The following is a 17,847-nucleotide window of genomic DNA, read 5'->3' as shown; positions in this document are numbered from 1 at the left end:
ATCGAAAAGCTAAAGCAACTATTGTGCTATTGTTGGATGATAGCCAATTGTCATTGGTTAAAAGTGCGAGTCATGCTCATGATGTGTGGGAAGCATTAAAACGCTACCATCAGAAGACTTCGCGATCGGTTCGAGTTTCGCTCCTGAAAAAGTTATGCGCTATCAATTTAAGCGAACGTGGCGATATCGAACAACATTTGTTTGAAGTAGATGAACTCTTTGAGCGTCTTGCGGGCGCTGGTATGGATCTGCCTTGTGATATCAAAATTTGTATGCTCATGCGAAGTCTGCCACCTTCCTTCGACACGTTGGTGTCCGCTCTTGATAGTCGCCCCGATGAAGACTTAACAATGGACGTTGTAAAATCAAAGTTAGTGGATGAATCTCAACGGCGGCAAGAGCGTGATGGTGTCTCAAAAGTTAAAACAGAAATAGCAATGAAGTCAGCGGTGTATAAGCGATATAAAGAAACTCGTATTTGCCATTTCTGTCAAAAGGCAGGACATCTCCAGCGAAACTGTCGCAAGCTGCTAGCGACGAAGAAAAGTGACTCTAAAAGTGATCATTCCGTCTCGGTGAAGAGAGACGAGAACGCGAAGGCAAAAGCGGCGCGAAGCGAGGATGTTGCATTTCATGTCGGTGGCGAGAAGAACGGTTGGGTGATAGACAGTGGTGCAAGCGCGCACATGACTAACGACGAAACTTCATTCACATCACTTGACAAATTTTCCGGCGGATGGATTACGTTGGCTGACGGAGAGAAAACCCAAATATGTGGCCAGGGAAGTGTTCTTTTAAACGGCGTTGACGGCGAAGGAGAAGTTATCAAAATCGAAGTTAAAGAAGTAAAATTCGTACCGGGACTGTCGACAAATTTGATTTCAGTGAGCAAGTTGGTGCAGAACAATTACGATGTGGTGTTTGGCAAGCACGGCTGTAAAATCTTAAATGCTGACAAATGTATTGCTACCGGTGTGCGCCATAATGGGCTCTATTATTTGCGACTTGCTGATGCATCAACAAACGCGTTTGTTGGATACCACAATGATCACTGCCAGCATCAATGGCATCGGCGTTTGGGCCACCGAGACTGGGATGCAGTGAAACGTATCGTAAAGGACCAACTAGCAACTGGAATAAAGATCAACGAGTGTGGCGTACGATCTGTGTGTGAATGCTGTTTGGAAGGGAAGTCAGCGAGAGCTCCTTTTCCACCAGTAAGTGAACGTAAATCTCGTCAACCGTTAGATATCGTACACAGCGACTTATGCGGTCCAATGAAAAATATAACGCCAAGTGGAAACCGCTACATAATGAACATAGTTGACGATTATAGTCGTTTTACGTTGACCTATCTTCTTAAGCATAAGTGGGAAGCTGCACAGCGTATAAAAGAATTTGTGAGGTGGACCGAGAATATTTTTGGACGTAAGCTACGTGTCATAAGGACTGACGGAGGCGGAGAGTTTGATAATAACGAGCTACGTGAGTTTTATCGTGATGAGGGCATTAAAGCTCAGTTTACAGCTCCATACTCGCCTCAGCAGAACGGGGTGGCGGAACGTAAAAACCGTTCACTAACTGAAATGGCGACCTGTATGCTGCTCGATGCAGGTTTAGATCGACGCTACTGAGGAGAAGCTGTACTTACCGCCACCTACCTCCAGAATCGGCTTCCATCAAGATCAATTTCAAAAACTCCGTATGAACTCTGGTGGGGTAGAATGCCAGACTTGAAACATCTTCGGGTTTTTGGTAGTACTGCTTACGTTCACGTTCCGGATACGAAGCGCGCTAAAATGGACAGCAAGGCAACGAGATTGGTTTTTGTCGGCTATTCCATGGAACACAAGAGTTATCGTTTTGTAAATCCAGAAACGGATGCGATTACGATTAGCCGAGATGCAAAATTTATTGAACTCGGCAATGCAATCTCGCAAATTGAGTTGTCAAATGCTGAGCCAGACAACATGCCAGTCGACGGTGATTCGATGAAAGAAGGAGATGATACGTTAGTCCCAGTAGAAGAAAATGCAAATCATCGAGATGAGGAAGAAGAACTGAGTGATTATGATAATTTTTATGAAGCTGCTAGTGATGAAAATGAGCTGCCGATACAGAATGTGCGCCGTTCAACTCGTGTTAACCGTGGCGTACCGCCGCAGTATTTGGATGAGTATATGTTGGAGTATGCTGTTGGTATGGCAGCGTGTGCTGTTGAGGAGCCGGATAGTTACCGTGAAGCCATGCAGAAACCAGAATGGAGAGACGCGATGGAGGAGGAGCTAGCGTCCCATCACCGTAATACAATGTGGGAACTAGTACCACTGCCAGCCGGACGAAAGGTGGTTGGTTCCAAATGGGTATATAAAGTGAAACGCAACGAACATGACCAAATCGTGAAGTATAAGGCGAGGTTGGTCGCACAAGGTTACACACAGCACTACGGTGTGGACTTTTGCGAAGTGTTTGCACCCGTTACGCGATAAGCTACGCTTAGAACATTTCTCGTTGTGGCTGCTAAATTGAAGATGGTCGTCCAACACTGGGATGTTAAGACGGCTTACCTGTATGGATCCCTTGATGAGGAAATATTTATGCGGCAGCCTCCGGGCTACGAGGTACCTGACAAGAACTTGGTTTGCAGACTTAGGCGTAGTATTTATGGGTTACGCCAATCAGCACGCTGCTGGAACAAAAGGTTGAACGAGGTAGTAACGAAGCTGGGCTTCAAAGCGACAGAAGCGGATTCCTGCTTGTACCGAAAAGAGCGAGGTCAGATCAAGGTGTTTCTGATCGTTTATGTAGACGACCTGCTTATCGCGTCAGCAGATGATGCAGAGTGTAAGAAAATTTTTCGTTGTCTTCAGGAAGAGTTTGAACTGACTAACCTAGGTGAAGTGAAATACTTTCTCGGGTTGGAAGTAAAGCGAGAAGAGCGTTATTTTAAGGTACGTTTGGCGTATCACATCGACAAGCTGCTCTCTAAATTTGGCATGGAGCAGGCTAAAATTGCAAGGTCCCCGATGGAACCCGGGTACCTAAAAACGGAAGTTGCAAGTAAGCTTTATAATGATCCGACGATGTATCGGAGCCTAGTTGGTGGACTCCTCTACATAGCTTGTGTTGCTAGGCCTGACATTGCAGTTAGTACGGCTATCCTTGGGCGCAAGTTCAGCGCGCCCAACGAATCAGACTGGACTGCAGCAAAGCGAGTGCTCCGGTACTTAAAAGCCACAAGGGACTACTACTTGCGACTAGGCGGTGATCCAAGTCAAGCACTTCTTGGTTATTCCGACGCGGATTGGGCAGGAGATATCGAAACCAGACGTTCTACTTCCGGCTTTGTGTTTAGTTTTGGAGGAGGAGTAATCTCGTGGGCTAGCCGACGACAATCCAGTGTAACGCTATCATCAATGGAAGCTGAGTATTTTGCGGTCAGTGAAGCTTGCCAAGAAGCTATCTGGCTGTGGAAACTTCTGAGTGATTTCGGCGAAAAACAAATGCAGCCCACTGTGATAAAGGAGGACAACCAGGGATGTTTAGCTTTCGTCAAAACGGAAAGATCTACTAGGCGCTCTAAGCACATAGACACAAGAGAGCGATTCGTTCAGGAGCTTTGTATGAAGAAGCAGATTTCGCTGGAGTTTTGTCCTACACACGAGATGGTGGCGGACATACTTACGAAACCGTTGGGGCCATCGAAACTTGGACAGTTTTGTGAAATGCTCGGTCTGACGAAATAGCTGCTGCTCGTCGAGGAGGAGTGTAGAAGAGTCGACAATTACAGCTATCGAAGCGCATCTGCGCACCCCCCGCATTTATGCTATTAACAACATTTTATATGCCACTTACTGGTTCAATTTTTATCATTACCAATCGAGCACTTTGCGCAATCAGAATACTTTTTACCTGTTTAATGTAAATATAAATCGTTAAAGTTACGCGCGAGTTATTCCTTCCACCCGTATCCGAACGCTGGATTTCCCTGTGATATATCTAGTCTGCCATCAGGTCGAACGCCTTTTCGAACTCCACGTATACGAAGAACGAGTTAGTTTAGTTCTGCTAGGATCAGCTATTGATCAATATGATACCTACTACTTTTTTAAATTAAATTTTTTAAACCTGCTTCAATTAATTTTTATATTTTCCAGAAGCATTGCTAGTGTCATGCCGCAAGTGCTAGAGATGTGCTTCAGTGAAAATATAAATAATGATAAGCAAAATAAAACAAATTAAAAAAAATAAATAAATGTATTCTAAAATAAATACAAACTAATTAGGTTAAGAAATTACATGATAACATTTTATAGTCAAATTTTAAAAATATGATATGAAAAATAAACTGGACTCGGTTTATTTTTATCACGGTTCTGGCTGCTCGAATGATATGTAGGTCGGACCATTGCAGTTGTCGAGAATGAAAGGTCCTAAATCGATTTCCAGATCTAGTGGAGGAAGATCCCACAGCGTTGTATTATCAGCTCTAATCGGTAGCTCAACGTTCTTCTTCGGGGGACTACAAACCGTTGTCTCTTTGGCAGCAGTGCAAGTGACTAGCTGCAAATATGATCAGTATAATAACGAAAGTACAAAGTGATTAAGTAAAGGCAGTGCATAGCAATTATTATCAAGACTTGCTTGTAACATTTTCCGTACTACGGCTGGTTTATTAAAATTTAGTTTTCAATTAAATTCGAATGCAAATAAATTTCGCGAAAGCATTTTATGAGACTATGAGAAACATAACTTACCGAATTAACTTCTTTTTCCAATACCTTAGTATTGCCCGGGGAACCACTAGGATAGCTCTGTTCCGGAGACTTCTGAGAGAAATATGAACCTTCTTTGATATCCGATTTCGGAACGGATTTAGAATGTTCACTGTAGCAAGAACAATGATACTTTTTGCAAAGCTGTTACATAGAGAAAAACAAGCCGGTTATTTCGTAGAACACAAAAACACGTTCTGATCTTTTATCTTACCGAGCCAAATCTGTCCTCGCCGTCAATATCGTCCAGCTCCATGGACGCTTCGTGGAATCGCTTCGCCACCCGCATCTCCTCCAGCGTCATTCCCGTGATGTATAAATTGTGAAAACGTAAAAATTTCTTTAGGTACCGTTTTTCGAAAAGCAGAATTTCTTCCTCTTTGGTGAGTTTTACCCAGAACGAACCGAAGGTTCGGCGATTTTTGCTAAATGCAAAGTAAGGTGTGTGAGTCGAGGCGATGCAAATTTTATGCCGTATGATGAATTCGCTCACCTTCTAAAATGTTTTATCAAAAATTCACGAATAAAATTGTACGTTCTCTGCATACTGATTTAAACTAACAAAAATTTGGTTTGACTTTTTTTCCACTGATTAATTTAGCCAACACATTGAGCGCGCGAAGAATTTGATTCACGGTTTTTACCAAAAGTACCGTTCGTCTTCATTCACAGAAAAATTTAAATCTCCAGAATAACGGTACACTGCTATAATTTATGTTGTAGCATGTACCGTTTAGAAACAAAAATGGCATTCAAATTGAATTAAACAAAGGATCCATCAAAGTATCACAAGGCAAACATTTTTGCTGCATTGGCTGACGAATGTCGGAGAATGATAAAAAAGGAGTGACGCAGCTATGTTGGGAAAGAAACGAAAGAAATGAAAAGAAAAGAAAAAAAGGAAAGAATCATATTTACCAGACATGCCAGATTTGCAAATTCGGGTGGAAAATTGCCGATTTGGAGTCGTACATTATTTTATTAGTTTCAATATTGATTTTTCGTGCCTGATATACGTGTATTATTTTTTTAATATGATGTATAGTTTTTCAAATTTTGTGCCAATTTCAGCAAATTATTATCAAAGCGAGATAATTTTCATCCTTTTCGTCGTTTTCATTTAAACGTCACTTTGGTTTCTATGTGCTTGCTTGGCAGCTCTGCCCGCACACCGAACCGAACGTCAGCTAGGAGCCAGCAGTGCAAAATAATATTCCGCGTTAGTTAGGACACGCTCCAAATCCGCGATTCTCGCAATGTGCAAAAATTGTAATGCCTTCTGGTAAATATGCAGTGAGTAAATAGTGTTAATTCGCTGCGACACAACTGTGATCAACAGCTAACTGATAAAGTCAGTAAAGGCGATGCGGGAGATTGACCTTTACTTGCACATAAATTTGTTCACGGCAAACAGTGGAAAGATTTTCCTCGATTCGGTTTCATTATTTCATCAGCCAGAAGACAACCAGAAAGGATAGAATGAGAAATAATAGTATTGAGTTGACGCATTAGAAGTCCCGGGCCTTATAGTTCGTGTGCTGTGTGCAGTTGCTGCTGCTTCTAATGATACATATTGCGTTTGCAAAATAAACCTGCAGTGCGTGTGATTTCGAAATTATGTAATTTCGCTTCGGGTGAATTGGTTCTGGCTTTGGAACACGGTGTAGCGCAATCTACCGAGCACGCAACAGCTAAAGAGTGGAAGTGCCAGAAATCAGACCAAGATGGTCAGTCAATTCGCAATCAGCCATTGCATTCGCTTTTGTGCTCTGTGAATACAAGAATTAGAACGTGCTGTGTAAAGAAAGATTGCGTTGTTTGCCCAAAGGATATGTTAATAACCCAGCTAAATATTTTTCACTAGGATTGAACCGGTAAAATCTAGAAATAAAAAGCGAGAAGCTTTGACAAATTGATAACGGCAAGCAGCTTTACTCTCGTTATATTACAACCAGTTTGGTGTCTGCTGGGCATCTCTTGCTTTGTGTGTTAATAAAATTCAATTGAAGATATTTTATGTATGTAGTTTATAATGGTATTATAAGGTGTGAAAACACGAAATTGCCTTGTGAGTTCTATCAGCAAAGGCAAAAAGTTCACATAATCGCAAAAGAAACACTGAAATTTGCCATAATGGTTATGCTTATGTTCAATTGTGATGATCAGTGGAATTGGAAATCACTTCAGAGAAAAGACGCTTCATCTAATAGGTATAACGTTTGACCTTGAACTTGTTTAAATTTTGAGCCCGATAAGTGTGGAAGAGAAAAAAAAACAACAAACTTATACAGTCAGCATAGCGCGTGATGACAAACTCGTCAAATATTGACGCACACTACGCCTCGAAGCCTGCAGGGAGCGTGGGAAATGGGCCGCCAGGTGACCACCGGCAAAGTGCTCCACTGCAGTCACATTATCAGCAGCACTTCCCTCCAAACCTCACTACGCAGCATAATCAGCAGCAATCAGCATCGATCAACCATCGTTCCCCGGTGGCGATGACCGGCAACCACGTAGGCACTGCTGCTGCCATGGTTACGCCAGTCGTCAACGGAAAGCTACATATGTCACCTCCGGCTCCAGCAGTAAGAATGATTTCCCGCCAAAAAACGACCGTCAGTAAAGGGGAAGATGCCAAGAGCAAAACACTACCTTCACGGGTGGCACAGATCTACTACCGGCACGGTCTTTTTCTGTCCAGCTATCCGACCTGTGCCACCAGCATAGCCGTCGCCGTCATCATCTTCTGCTGGTAAGTTTCGCATTGAATGCAAAATTGAATGAACCTTGAGCTAGTCACTTTCTTAATCTATACAAAAAAGTAAACATTTTATCAACTGATTAGGTAGGCTCGTAACGTTTGTACCAACCTAAATCTGCTCAGGTGTGTTTTGAAATGGTTCTAGGCGGCACACGTAGTCATTACTGTCGTTTTATTTTTGTGAGTTAACACATTTCCACGTTTTTGAGGTTGTCCGCAGTCGATGGTCATTTAATACAGTAAAAATTTCAGAAAATTATTAAAAAAGTCATACAAATTTTTGGTTTTCAAATATTCCTTCGTTTGGAGACGAATTATAAATTTGCCAGAGATTACCGCAAACCTGGATGTTTCGGCGGCGAATAATGGAAACTGGAAAAACCAGAATAAAAACCAATTTAAGCCATCTCATTACCATTCCGTTTTAAACTGGAACCGGGTCAAAAAAAAACTAATTCTTAACGCTATCAACGGCTCTGCGGTAGTCTCGGAAAGTGTGTAAACAAAAAAAAATCGAAAGCTCACTGGAGCGTGTGTCGGCAACTTTAGGTTAGTCAACAAACTTGTTTTGCTTCGGAATATAGAGCCACACCACTTTGTGTTCTACTGAGCCCCTCCTGCTGTACCAGTACCTAGGTACAGCGTTGCAGCAGGTGCAGGTGAAATATGCAACAAAATTTTTGATTATGCAAGTAATCTTTTTTTTTTTTGCGCTCGACGGAAATGACGTCGCTAGCGATAAGCACTCAATGATAGCCAGAATTTAGTCATTCTTTTCGAGATAAACCCCCGAGCAGCGCATCTTGTTTTGCTTGAAATTGTAATTGCGAACCGCTTGCACACACAGTTTAATGCGGAGTTGATAGTAAGCGTTATTGTTTACACTTTCGCTGATGTAGGTACAGAATATTGGAAACTTGATTATTATAGGACTTTGCTCTTTGACATAGATTGCATTTATACTGCGTATAGAAAAGTTCGGTACCAATGATCCAAGTTTCAATCTGCTATAAATGCTATTCCTAAGTTTATAATGATTATTAACGTTCACAGTCTAAAGACGCCAGACCTAAAGCCAATAATTTTTTGCGTGGTCGGCACTCTGACTTCATCGGCGGATTCGTTTTCGATTTTTTTGTTTTGGAATATATTCTTTGTCGTAATCTTATTCGCCACCCTGAGGGAGATTCTTTTAGCTATAAATATCAAACTTGCTCACAAGCGTTGGAAGTATGGATCTGCGAATTTTATGTTTTATTGACATCTAGAGTTACTTTTCTAAATAAGCGAAATAAGCTAAATAAACGAAACATTTTTGAAGTGTATTTTTCAAGCCAACCATTTGATAAAACCGCAACAGTTGCGATGCACTAAGAGATTGTAATATAAATTGAGCAGAAATAAAAAAAGAAAATCACGATGAGATTCAAAGTCACTGTTTGTAAGTGGTGGCACTTTTGTCATGATCTGCATAGCTGTGCGCTATTCACGAAACAAAACCTACTTAAATAATCTTTCAACGTAGAACTACGTTTTTGTTTTCTATATTAGGGTGCACTTTAGAAGTACGAGAAATGAGCATGTAACGAAAAGTGGTTATGATTTGCACGCTTATAACTCAGCAATTTTTCAATGGATTTTAGAGATATTAGGCCGTATGAATAAACAGTTTGCTTTGCTTTTCCCGTAGAAATCGTATGGGAGCATTTGCTCTAACTCTTTTATTCATACGGCCTATTGGCATCAATCGATCAGAAATTTTTCTAAACATTGATTAATATAGCAATTATAAAAATTATTTGTCAAATCACTATTGAAAAAAGCATAAATATTAGGCATTGTCAAGAACCAATCAGTCAATCACATGGAAGCACTCTTTTGCTTCCCAGGCCCAGTACGATAATCTTATACACCTGCAGTTTTATTGGTTTCCAACAGGATTAGAATTATTCATTACCAGTAAGCCTGGACCAAATTGAAGTCCTGAAGGTAAACAATTTCGAACACATTCGAAACTACGACGAATTAGACGTCCTGAAAGTAAACAAGTTTGTAAGAGTATTAAACTATGCTTTCAACCATCCCTACCCTTCGATCGATCTTATGATTTGAACATAGACAAATTTGATGTCCTGAAAGTAAACAGTTGAAGAATAGAACGCACCTTAATTTAAAGACTAACCATGAAATCTTTACAAGCTTTTGTTTATTTGTTTATTTGTTGGTGTAAAGATCATCGGACATCTTATGGTCTTAATGATAAAAGATACTAGGGGAGTGTCGTTGTGGCTGGACCACGTTTTGGAATTCGCCCATAACTTTTGTTTCAAAAGGAATTTAGGAAATCCAAATACATCGTTGCAAAGGTCTAAAAATAAGGTATATTTCCGGAAAGTTTTGAACTGATTGCTTGAAAAGTAAAGAAGTTATACGTGAAGACAAAAAATGTTGTCATAGTCGGGCCATGTTGTACAGGTTGGGCCACCGCAGAAAATCTAAAACATACGTATTGAAATTCTCTATAGAGACATGGAAAGAATGAATTCCGTGAACAACGGCTCATATAGGTACAAATACCCTATTTTCAATTGCATTTTTTCGAAATTTTGACGAACTTGTAAAATCAATATCGCTACAATCGCCTTTTCCGAAGTGTACAATTAGAATGAAAAAAAAAACAACAAAAATCTAGGTTTTTATCGTATTAATTTTACTTTATTTCATCACATTTCACGAGACTGACATTCTCTAGCGATTATTGCGCTTCTACACTTAAAATTATGGTGGCCCAACCATGACTACTCAAGTGGCCCGACTTTTACAAATAGCGCTTTTCTAGTATTTCACCTTAGCCTTCCCAAACACCTTACTGGAGGGGATTTTTCTATAGTCTTCGTATGCAGCGCAACATACTTCATACATTTTCAAAATTTATCTCGATAATTGCATTTCATGAATCATTTCTTGAAAAAAAGTTCATTGCGCCTAAAAAACTTTTGTAAGAGTTAGTCACTGAATTCAGTACAGGTGTTTTGAATACACGATTGAAACTCACAATATTGTGAAAAGTTAGCTATCACAGTAAGAAGTTTTACAATGATTGTATTATAGATATCAAGCAAAGCCTGGGTGCTTATTCCGTTATCGAAATTTGACCTTCTGTTTTTATACGACAGACTTCGCAACCAGCTGTTAGAATACAGGACAGTGCGGGGTCAGTGCTACGATCCTATTGATTCTAACAGCCTCTCCCAGCCGAGATTCGAACATACGACGACTGGCTTATTAGACTATCATAGATATCATGAGTTACTAAAACTGTAAAATCGTGATGGCCCGACCATAACAGTGGCCCGACGATAACGACAATACCCTACGTATAACATAAAACACATAAGGATACATTAGATTATCCACGCAGTCGCTGTCTAAATGCCGTTGCTGTTATGTGGAAATCAAATAATGTCGCCACCACGTTGAAGCTTGCCGACACGAAGCGGATGAGGTCATGTTGTGACTATATGACACATTACGCAGCGGTAAGAATAATAGATTCCTGGGCCGTAATGATCTTTCTGGTGCATATAAGTTAAGCTGCTGCAAAATGTTCGGGGCATCTGTTTTACCGGACAAAATTTTCCCGACAAATACGGCTTGTGCTTCGAATCTTCTTCGCTCTAATGCTTGTATTCCGAGTAGCTTGCAGCGATGGCTGGTAAATGGCTGAATATTGCGTACCGTCGGTGCCTTGTGCACTTGTAGGCATAAAATAGACCCTACAGTGGTTCATAGCCTCTTATTCAGCAACTCCTATTCCTGCCTACTCGTGGTACCAGCCGGGATACGAGCAACTTTGGTGGAGATCGGGTAACCAGCCCCGGTGGAAGCCAAGGTCGTATGCTGATTGGAAAGGAAGGCTCTTTCGAGCTTTGTTGGCCCTCTGGCGAAACAGGTGCAAGCCGTCACCACGAAAAATAATAAAGCACGGAACCAAGAACAAGGAAATTCTTACTGGAACAATCGGAATAGACCCACGCGACGAAAATGGACTATGGATTGGAAACTCGAGACCTAGCACTGCCGATCTCTCAACTTCCTAGGGGAACTCGAGTGCTCTTCGATGTATTGAAGAGCCGCAAGTTCGATGTCGTAACGCTGCAGGAGGTGTGCTGGAAGAGCTCAACGGTACGTACGTTCAGAGATGGACATACCATCTACCAGAGCTGCGGCAACATACACGAGCCGGGTACAGCTTTCATATTGATGGGCGTGTTGCGGAAACGGGTGATTGGGTGGTGGCCAATCAATCCTCGAATGTGCAGGTTGAGAATCAAGGGCCGATTCTTCAATATGAGCATCATCAACGTGCACAACCCTCACCTCAGAAGTACCGATGACGACAAGGATGAATTCCACGCGCAGTTGGAGAGTGAATACGACCGCTGCCCAAAACATGGTATCAAGATCGTCATCGGGGATTTCAATGCTCAGGTCGGCCAGGAGGAATACAAACCGGTGATTGGAAGGTTCAGTGCACACCTGTGGACCAATGAAATGGACCTAAGACTTACCGCCTTCAAGAACATGGCCGTACGTAGTACTTTTTTCCAGAACAGAATCCATCACAAGTACACCTGGAGGTCACCAAATCAGACAGACGTCAGATCGTATCGAAGCGCTAACGTTGACTCGGACTCGGACCTAGTGATGGTTAAGATGCGCCCTAGAGTCTCTGTTGTTAACAACATTCGGTACCGACGCCAGCCTCGGTTAGATCTCGCGCGGCTGAAGCAGCCCGACGTCGCCGCAAATTACGCACATTCACTCGAAGCTGCGCTGCCGGAAGAGGACGAGCTGGACGAAGCCCCTCTCGAGGACTGTTGGAACACTATCAAAAAAGCCATCCGCTGTGTAGCAGAGAGCCCCATCGGGCATGTGCCCCGGAATCAGCGGAACGATTGGTTTGACGATGAAAGTAGGAGGGTGATGGATGAGGAGAACGCTGCGCGGGCGGCCAACATGCGCAGTGCCACACGTCAGAACGTGGAAAGACACAAACAGAAGAAGATGCAGCGGAACCAAATCTTTCGGGAGAAAAAGCGCTACCTGGAAGAGCCGGAATGCTGCATCGTTCTCAGGAAACGCGAAAGTTCTACCAGAAACTGAACGGATCCCGCAAAGGCTTTGTGCCGCGAGCCGAAATGTGTCGGGATAAGACTGGCAGTATTCTGACGGACGATCGTGAGCTGACCGATAGGTGGAAGTAGCACTTCGGCGAACACCTGAATGGCGCCCAGGCGGAGAACCATGGCGGCGGGGAAAGCGATTTCGACTAAAGAACAAGTCAGCTGGAAAAGATGGCATCCGCATAAGCTCCGCTCCATTAAAATATGACCAGAAAAGCTGGCCGTTTGTATACACCGACTAATAGTTAGAATTTGGAATACGGAACAGCTACCGGAGGAGTACAAAAAGGGCGACAAGTTGGACTGTGGGAACTATCGAGCGATCACCGTTCTCAATGCCGTCTATAAAGTGCTGTCCCAAATCATTTTCCGCTGACTATCATCAATTGCGAACAGATTTGTGGGAACTTATCAAGCCGACTTCGTCGAAGGTCGGTCTACAGCGGATCAAATATTTACACTGCGGCAAATCCTCCAAAAGGGCCATGAATACAGAGTTCCCACGCATCATTTGTTCGTTGACTTCAAAGCCGCATATGATACCATCGACCGGAAAGAGCTATGGAAAATCATGGACGAGAACGGCTTCCCCAGGAAGCTCATCAAACTGATTAAATCCACGATGGATGGTACACAGTGCTGTGTTCGGATTTCGGGTGAATTGTCAAGTTCATTCGAATCACACAGAAGGCTTCGTCAAGGTGATGGTCTTTCATACCTGCTGTTTAACATAGCGCTACAAGGTGTTATGAATCGAGCGGATATCAACACGCGGGGCACGACATTCAACAAATCTAGTCGATTCGTCTGCTTTGCCGATGGAATGGATATTATCGGCAGAACATCTGAGGCGGTGGCTGAACAGTACACCAGACTAAAGCGCGAAGCAGAAAAGATTGGGTTAAAGGTAAATACGTCTAAAACAAAGTACATGCTGGCCAGTGGAACCGAGGCTGAACGAAGCCGCTTGGGCGGTAGTATACTGATCGAGTTTGAGGTAGTCGACGAATTTGTCTACCTTGGCTCACTGGTAACGGCGGACAATGATACCAGCCGTGAGATTCGGAGGCGTATTATCAGCGGAAGTCGTGCTTACTATGGGCTCCACAAGCAATTGCGGTCGAGCAGACTAAGTCCCCGTACAAAGTGCACCCTGTACAAGACGCTTATTAGGCCGGTTGTTCTCTACGGGCATGAAACATGGACAATGCTCGAGGAGGACCTGCGAGTGCTCGGAGTTTTCGAACGACGAGTGCTAAGAACGATCTTTGGCGGCGCACAGGAGAACGGAGTATGTTCGCCTCAAATCCGGTAGGGACAAGACGACCAGGAGCGCAGCGAGCAAGATGGTTAGACCAGGTGGAGCGAGATCTGGCGGAGAGTACTCGATGTCCGAGGAATTGGAGAGCGGTAGCCCTCAACCGAGTTACATGGAGAAACTTTGTTCAATAGGCTTTGTCTTAGAACGGCAAGCCACCTAAGTAAATAAGTATATCACAAAATTTAAAAAAGCATGTAAATTGCCCACAAGAAAAAATTGAGATTGAACATTCTGTTCTAGATGTCCTTTTTCTTCAAACGTAAAAAAGAGAATATTCGTACCATATTTTTTCCGAATTTTTTGGAATTCTTGTTTTTGAAAGATGATAACTTTTGAACGCATGGTCAGAATGTTGTGATATTAGTATCAACATGTCAGGAAATCTGTTCTGAACATATTTCTCGTATTGTCAATTCAAGACAAATTTCGTATGTGACTCTGGAGCTCTAAAAGCGAAGGCCGTCTACAGACGGTCTTACCCGTTAGAGGGTTAAACTCACTTACAACTGATCCATTGGTACTTACAACTTATAATATTAATTCGTGCCTACAATTAGAATCATTTTTTCAAAAATTAAATCATTAATTCTTAATGCTTACAACAATAGCTGTCCTACCAAACACTCTTCCTCTAACAGGGATGTTCCGTGGTGAAACCTGAAGTTGGAGCGTGTTAGGAAAAGTTCTCGAAAAATGTTTAATTTAGTGAAACGTACGTCAAATTGGACTCAATATAGGATAGCTCTCACAGAGGACGATAAAGTAATAAGGAAATGTAAGACACCTTGGATACTAACATGCCAAACTATAAGTAATACAGCAATAGTTGCAAGACTACATAAAACCCTTGCATAAAAATTACATGACTGCACTAGGTAATGTTAATCATGAGGAACTTTTACTAAAAATTCAGATTACACTCCAAACATGATGATGAATACGCATTTTTTAGGTTCAATTGCGTGTGTCTCTGAGGGCATTAATTGTTAGTAAGAATTACACTGAAAGTTATTCTACGAAGATTCTCTCACTCCAAAATACGTCTGACAGAAGCAGTCCTGGTGCTGCCGCTTATGCAGATTTTTAAGGCAAGTTTAAGATTGAAATACATTCAATCGTAATGGAGACCAGTAACGGTTATCTTCATTCCAAAAGCTGGCAGTACGAATCCCAAATCCTTTAGACCTATCAGTCTCTATTCGATTGGAAAAACACTACTTTTGTGGTCTTTAGTTGTAGACGATCTACTTAGGAGCCTAGAAGCTGAAGGTTTCGAGTTTGCTAGCTTTGCAGAGCACCTTGTCATTATGGTAAAAAATAAATTCGATAATATAGTTTCGGGCTGAATGCAGCTGGCTCTAAGGCTCACCCAAATTTGGTGAAAAAAGGAGGGCAGCATTAATCCGACAAAGATCGTAATTCTCTCTTTCACCAAAGGAGGGCTTAAAGCGTCTTAAGCTTGAAGAAAAAAAAAGATTTAGTGAACAGTCAAAAGTCATTGTGGCTATGTTCCAAAACCATCGGAAGAAAATGGGACTTAAAGCCAAATATGATAATGTGGATTTACACGTCTACTTCATGTGATCCCAGAATTTTATACTCAAAACCCTTAAGCACTCGTCCATCAGCTTCCTTTAGCGTCCATGAATTCATGTCCGTAAAGGATCACCGAGCGTATTAGTGTTCTTTTGTGCGAATTTGCAAAATATGGGACTTCAGTTGCCTACGTAATCCGTAGAAAGCCCGATTCAATTCGTCACGTTAGTTCGTGACTTACATAGTTGTCACATGTCACGAGTATATGAATTCTGCCGCTGTTTCATGTCCCTCCGTATCCAGCTCCGCTGCAGCACCAACACCATTGGGACTCACACGTTCCCTGCCAGCAATCATGTACTACGTCTTGGCGGTGTTTTTGGTAAGTCCCAATCTCACTGCTTCCAATTTAAAAATCCCAAAGACCTGCTCTACGGTTGATCCTCTTTCTTCCTACAGTTGATCTTCTTGCTATAGTCTATCCAACATCACATAGGCGGCGGAGGTCTCGTTCGCTATTCTGTTTTGGATGCATGTTTGAGGGCCATGCAGCATTGCACGAGTCAGCTTAACCAGTTTCGATGGAAAACCATGTTCACAGCTCATTTCGTGTGACTGAATCGTACACCGCATTAAAATTCATAAGCAGATGATGAGTCAGCAAGTTGTACTTCCGCAGCTTGTACTGTAACTGACGCAGGGTAGACATTTGATCCGTCGTGGAGTGACCCTCGTGAAAACCAGTTTGCTACTCGCCGAAAAAGGACTCCGCTAACGATAATTCTGTGCCTCGATAGTTTTTACACTCGAGTGAATGTCCTTTTTTTTAAATAGGACAAAAGTCTGGTCCGGCATTTGGACCTGGCATTTGGAGCACTAACATTGTACTTCACAGGCATGGAAAAATTCCTGCTCCCGTTTGTAGAAACTCCGTATGTCGTTGTTGGTGAATCGCTGCTCTGCACCGGCGAGCACCTGCTTGTCGTACTCGCGACGGTTTTTAGACCGTGAGCTCTTTTTTCCGCAGCTCTAGTATATCTATACTTTTCTCAATCCTTTCGTGCAGCCGCAGTGAGTATGTGACTCCTGGCGTGGTTCTTCTTATCTGTCACTCTGTAGCATTGAGTATCAAACCAGCTTTTACGCTGTTTTCCTCTCTTACAGCTGTTTCGATGGCCCCATAGATGTTCCTCCACAGCCAATTTGTATCTTTTTCCCGTTCGTACTGTTGTTCTGTGATTCGTTGACCAAGATTTATGGCGTTGAAACGACGTAGCATCAGGCTTGTTTTGGCTCATCTTAACCATAAAGATACAGAGACTTCTGCTTTTCACAAGGAGCCAGTGCTTTTGTTTTCAGTTTAACTGTTTGCTCTGCCTCTTACAACCACTTGTATTGCCCAGAAAGAACACAACTACAAGTTGAGCTAACGAGAGATAGTGGCCAGAGTCAATATTTGGTCCCCGAAAAGAGCGTACATGGATGACATCCGAAACGGTCGACCGTCAAGCCGAACATGATCAATCTGGGTGCTACAGTCTTTTTTTGGATACCTCCAGGTGGTTTCCAAATATTCTGACGTGGAAAGTAGGTGCAACAACTGGTCATATATTTAGCCGCGGCGAAATTTATGAGCTTTAGACCGTTATCATTGGTCGACCATCAAGGCTAACAGGATGAAAGTATGCCTCCCTTCCGATCTGCGCATTTGCATCTCCGATGATGGTTTTCACATCGTGTTTTCGGCACTCTCCATAGGTCCTTGCGACCCCGTCGTAGAACTCATCCTTAACGTCATCGGATTTATCATTTATCGGTCTGTAAACGTTGATTGGATTGTAGTACTTGAAGAATTTATCTTCAATTCTGAATAACACATATACGGTCATCTACGGGTCTCCACCGTTGTTTTTGTTTTCCCACCATTACGAAACCGATTGCTTCTACCTTTCTATCGCCACTGTAGTACCGTGACCGCACATAATTGCGATCAGCTTCTAATTTCGATCACTCAACCTAAATAGTCAATTTTTAGAAAATTGAGTCAAAATCTGTAGTAAAGGAACATGCTCAGTTATTGTGCTATGTATTTATGTGTCAATTCTTGAAAAATGTCTGCCTTTGGGGCACCATGCACTTCAAAATAAATTAAATTCGTTGGGAAGTAGCAAAAAACGCCATCAAAATGTATTTTCTTAGTCGAAGCGCTTAGCGCACGATCAAATTTGCTAAGATCATAGCAGCGTGGAAACATATTACCTTACAGAT

At 42.4% G+C, this 17,847-nt stretch overlaps 1 protein-coding gene across 1 annotated transcript in view; it reads left to right on the top strand.

Annotated features, from left to right (window-relative positions):
- Positions 1 to 6,406: 6,406 nt before the first annotated feature.
- The window catches only part of LOC128738725 (sterol regulatory element-binding protein cleavage-activating protein), a 36,206-nt gene continuing 24,765 nt past the window's right edge, over positions 6,407 to 17,847 (top strand). The window contains exon 1 of the mRNA XM_053834051.1: positions 6,407 to 7,527. Within this exon, the coding sequence (XP_053690026.1) occupies positions 7,082 to 7,527 (446 nt within the window). The 5' untranslated portion in view covers positions 6,407 to 7,081. The remainder of the gene's footprint in view (positions 7,528 to 17,847) is intronic.

Source organism: Sabethes cyaneus, chromosome 2, assembly GCF_943734655.1.
Source record: "Sabethes cyaneus chromosome 2, idSabCyanKW18_F2, whole genome shotgun sequence".
Taxonomy (NCBI): Eukaryota; Metazoa; Arthropoda; class Insecta; order Diptera; family Culicidae; genus Sabethes; species Sabethes cyaneus.
This window is presented reverse-complemented; position numbering and strand designations above follow the sequence as displayed.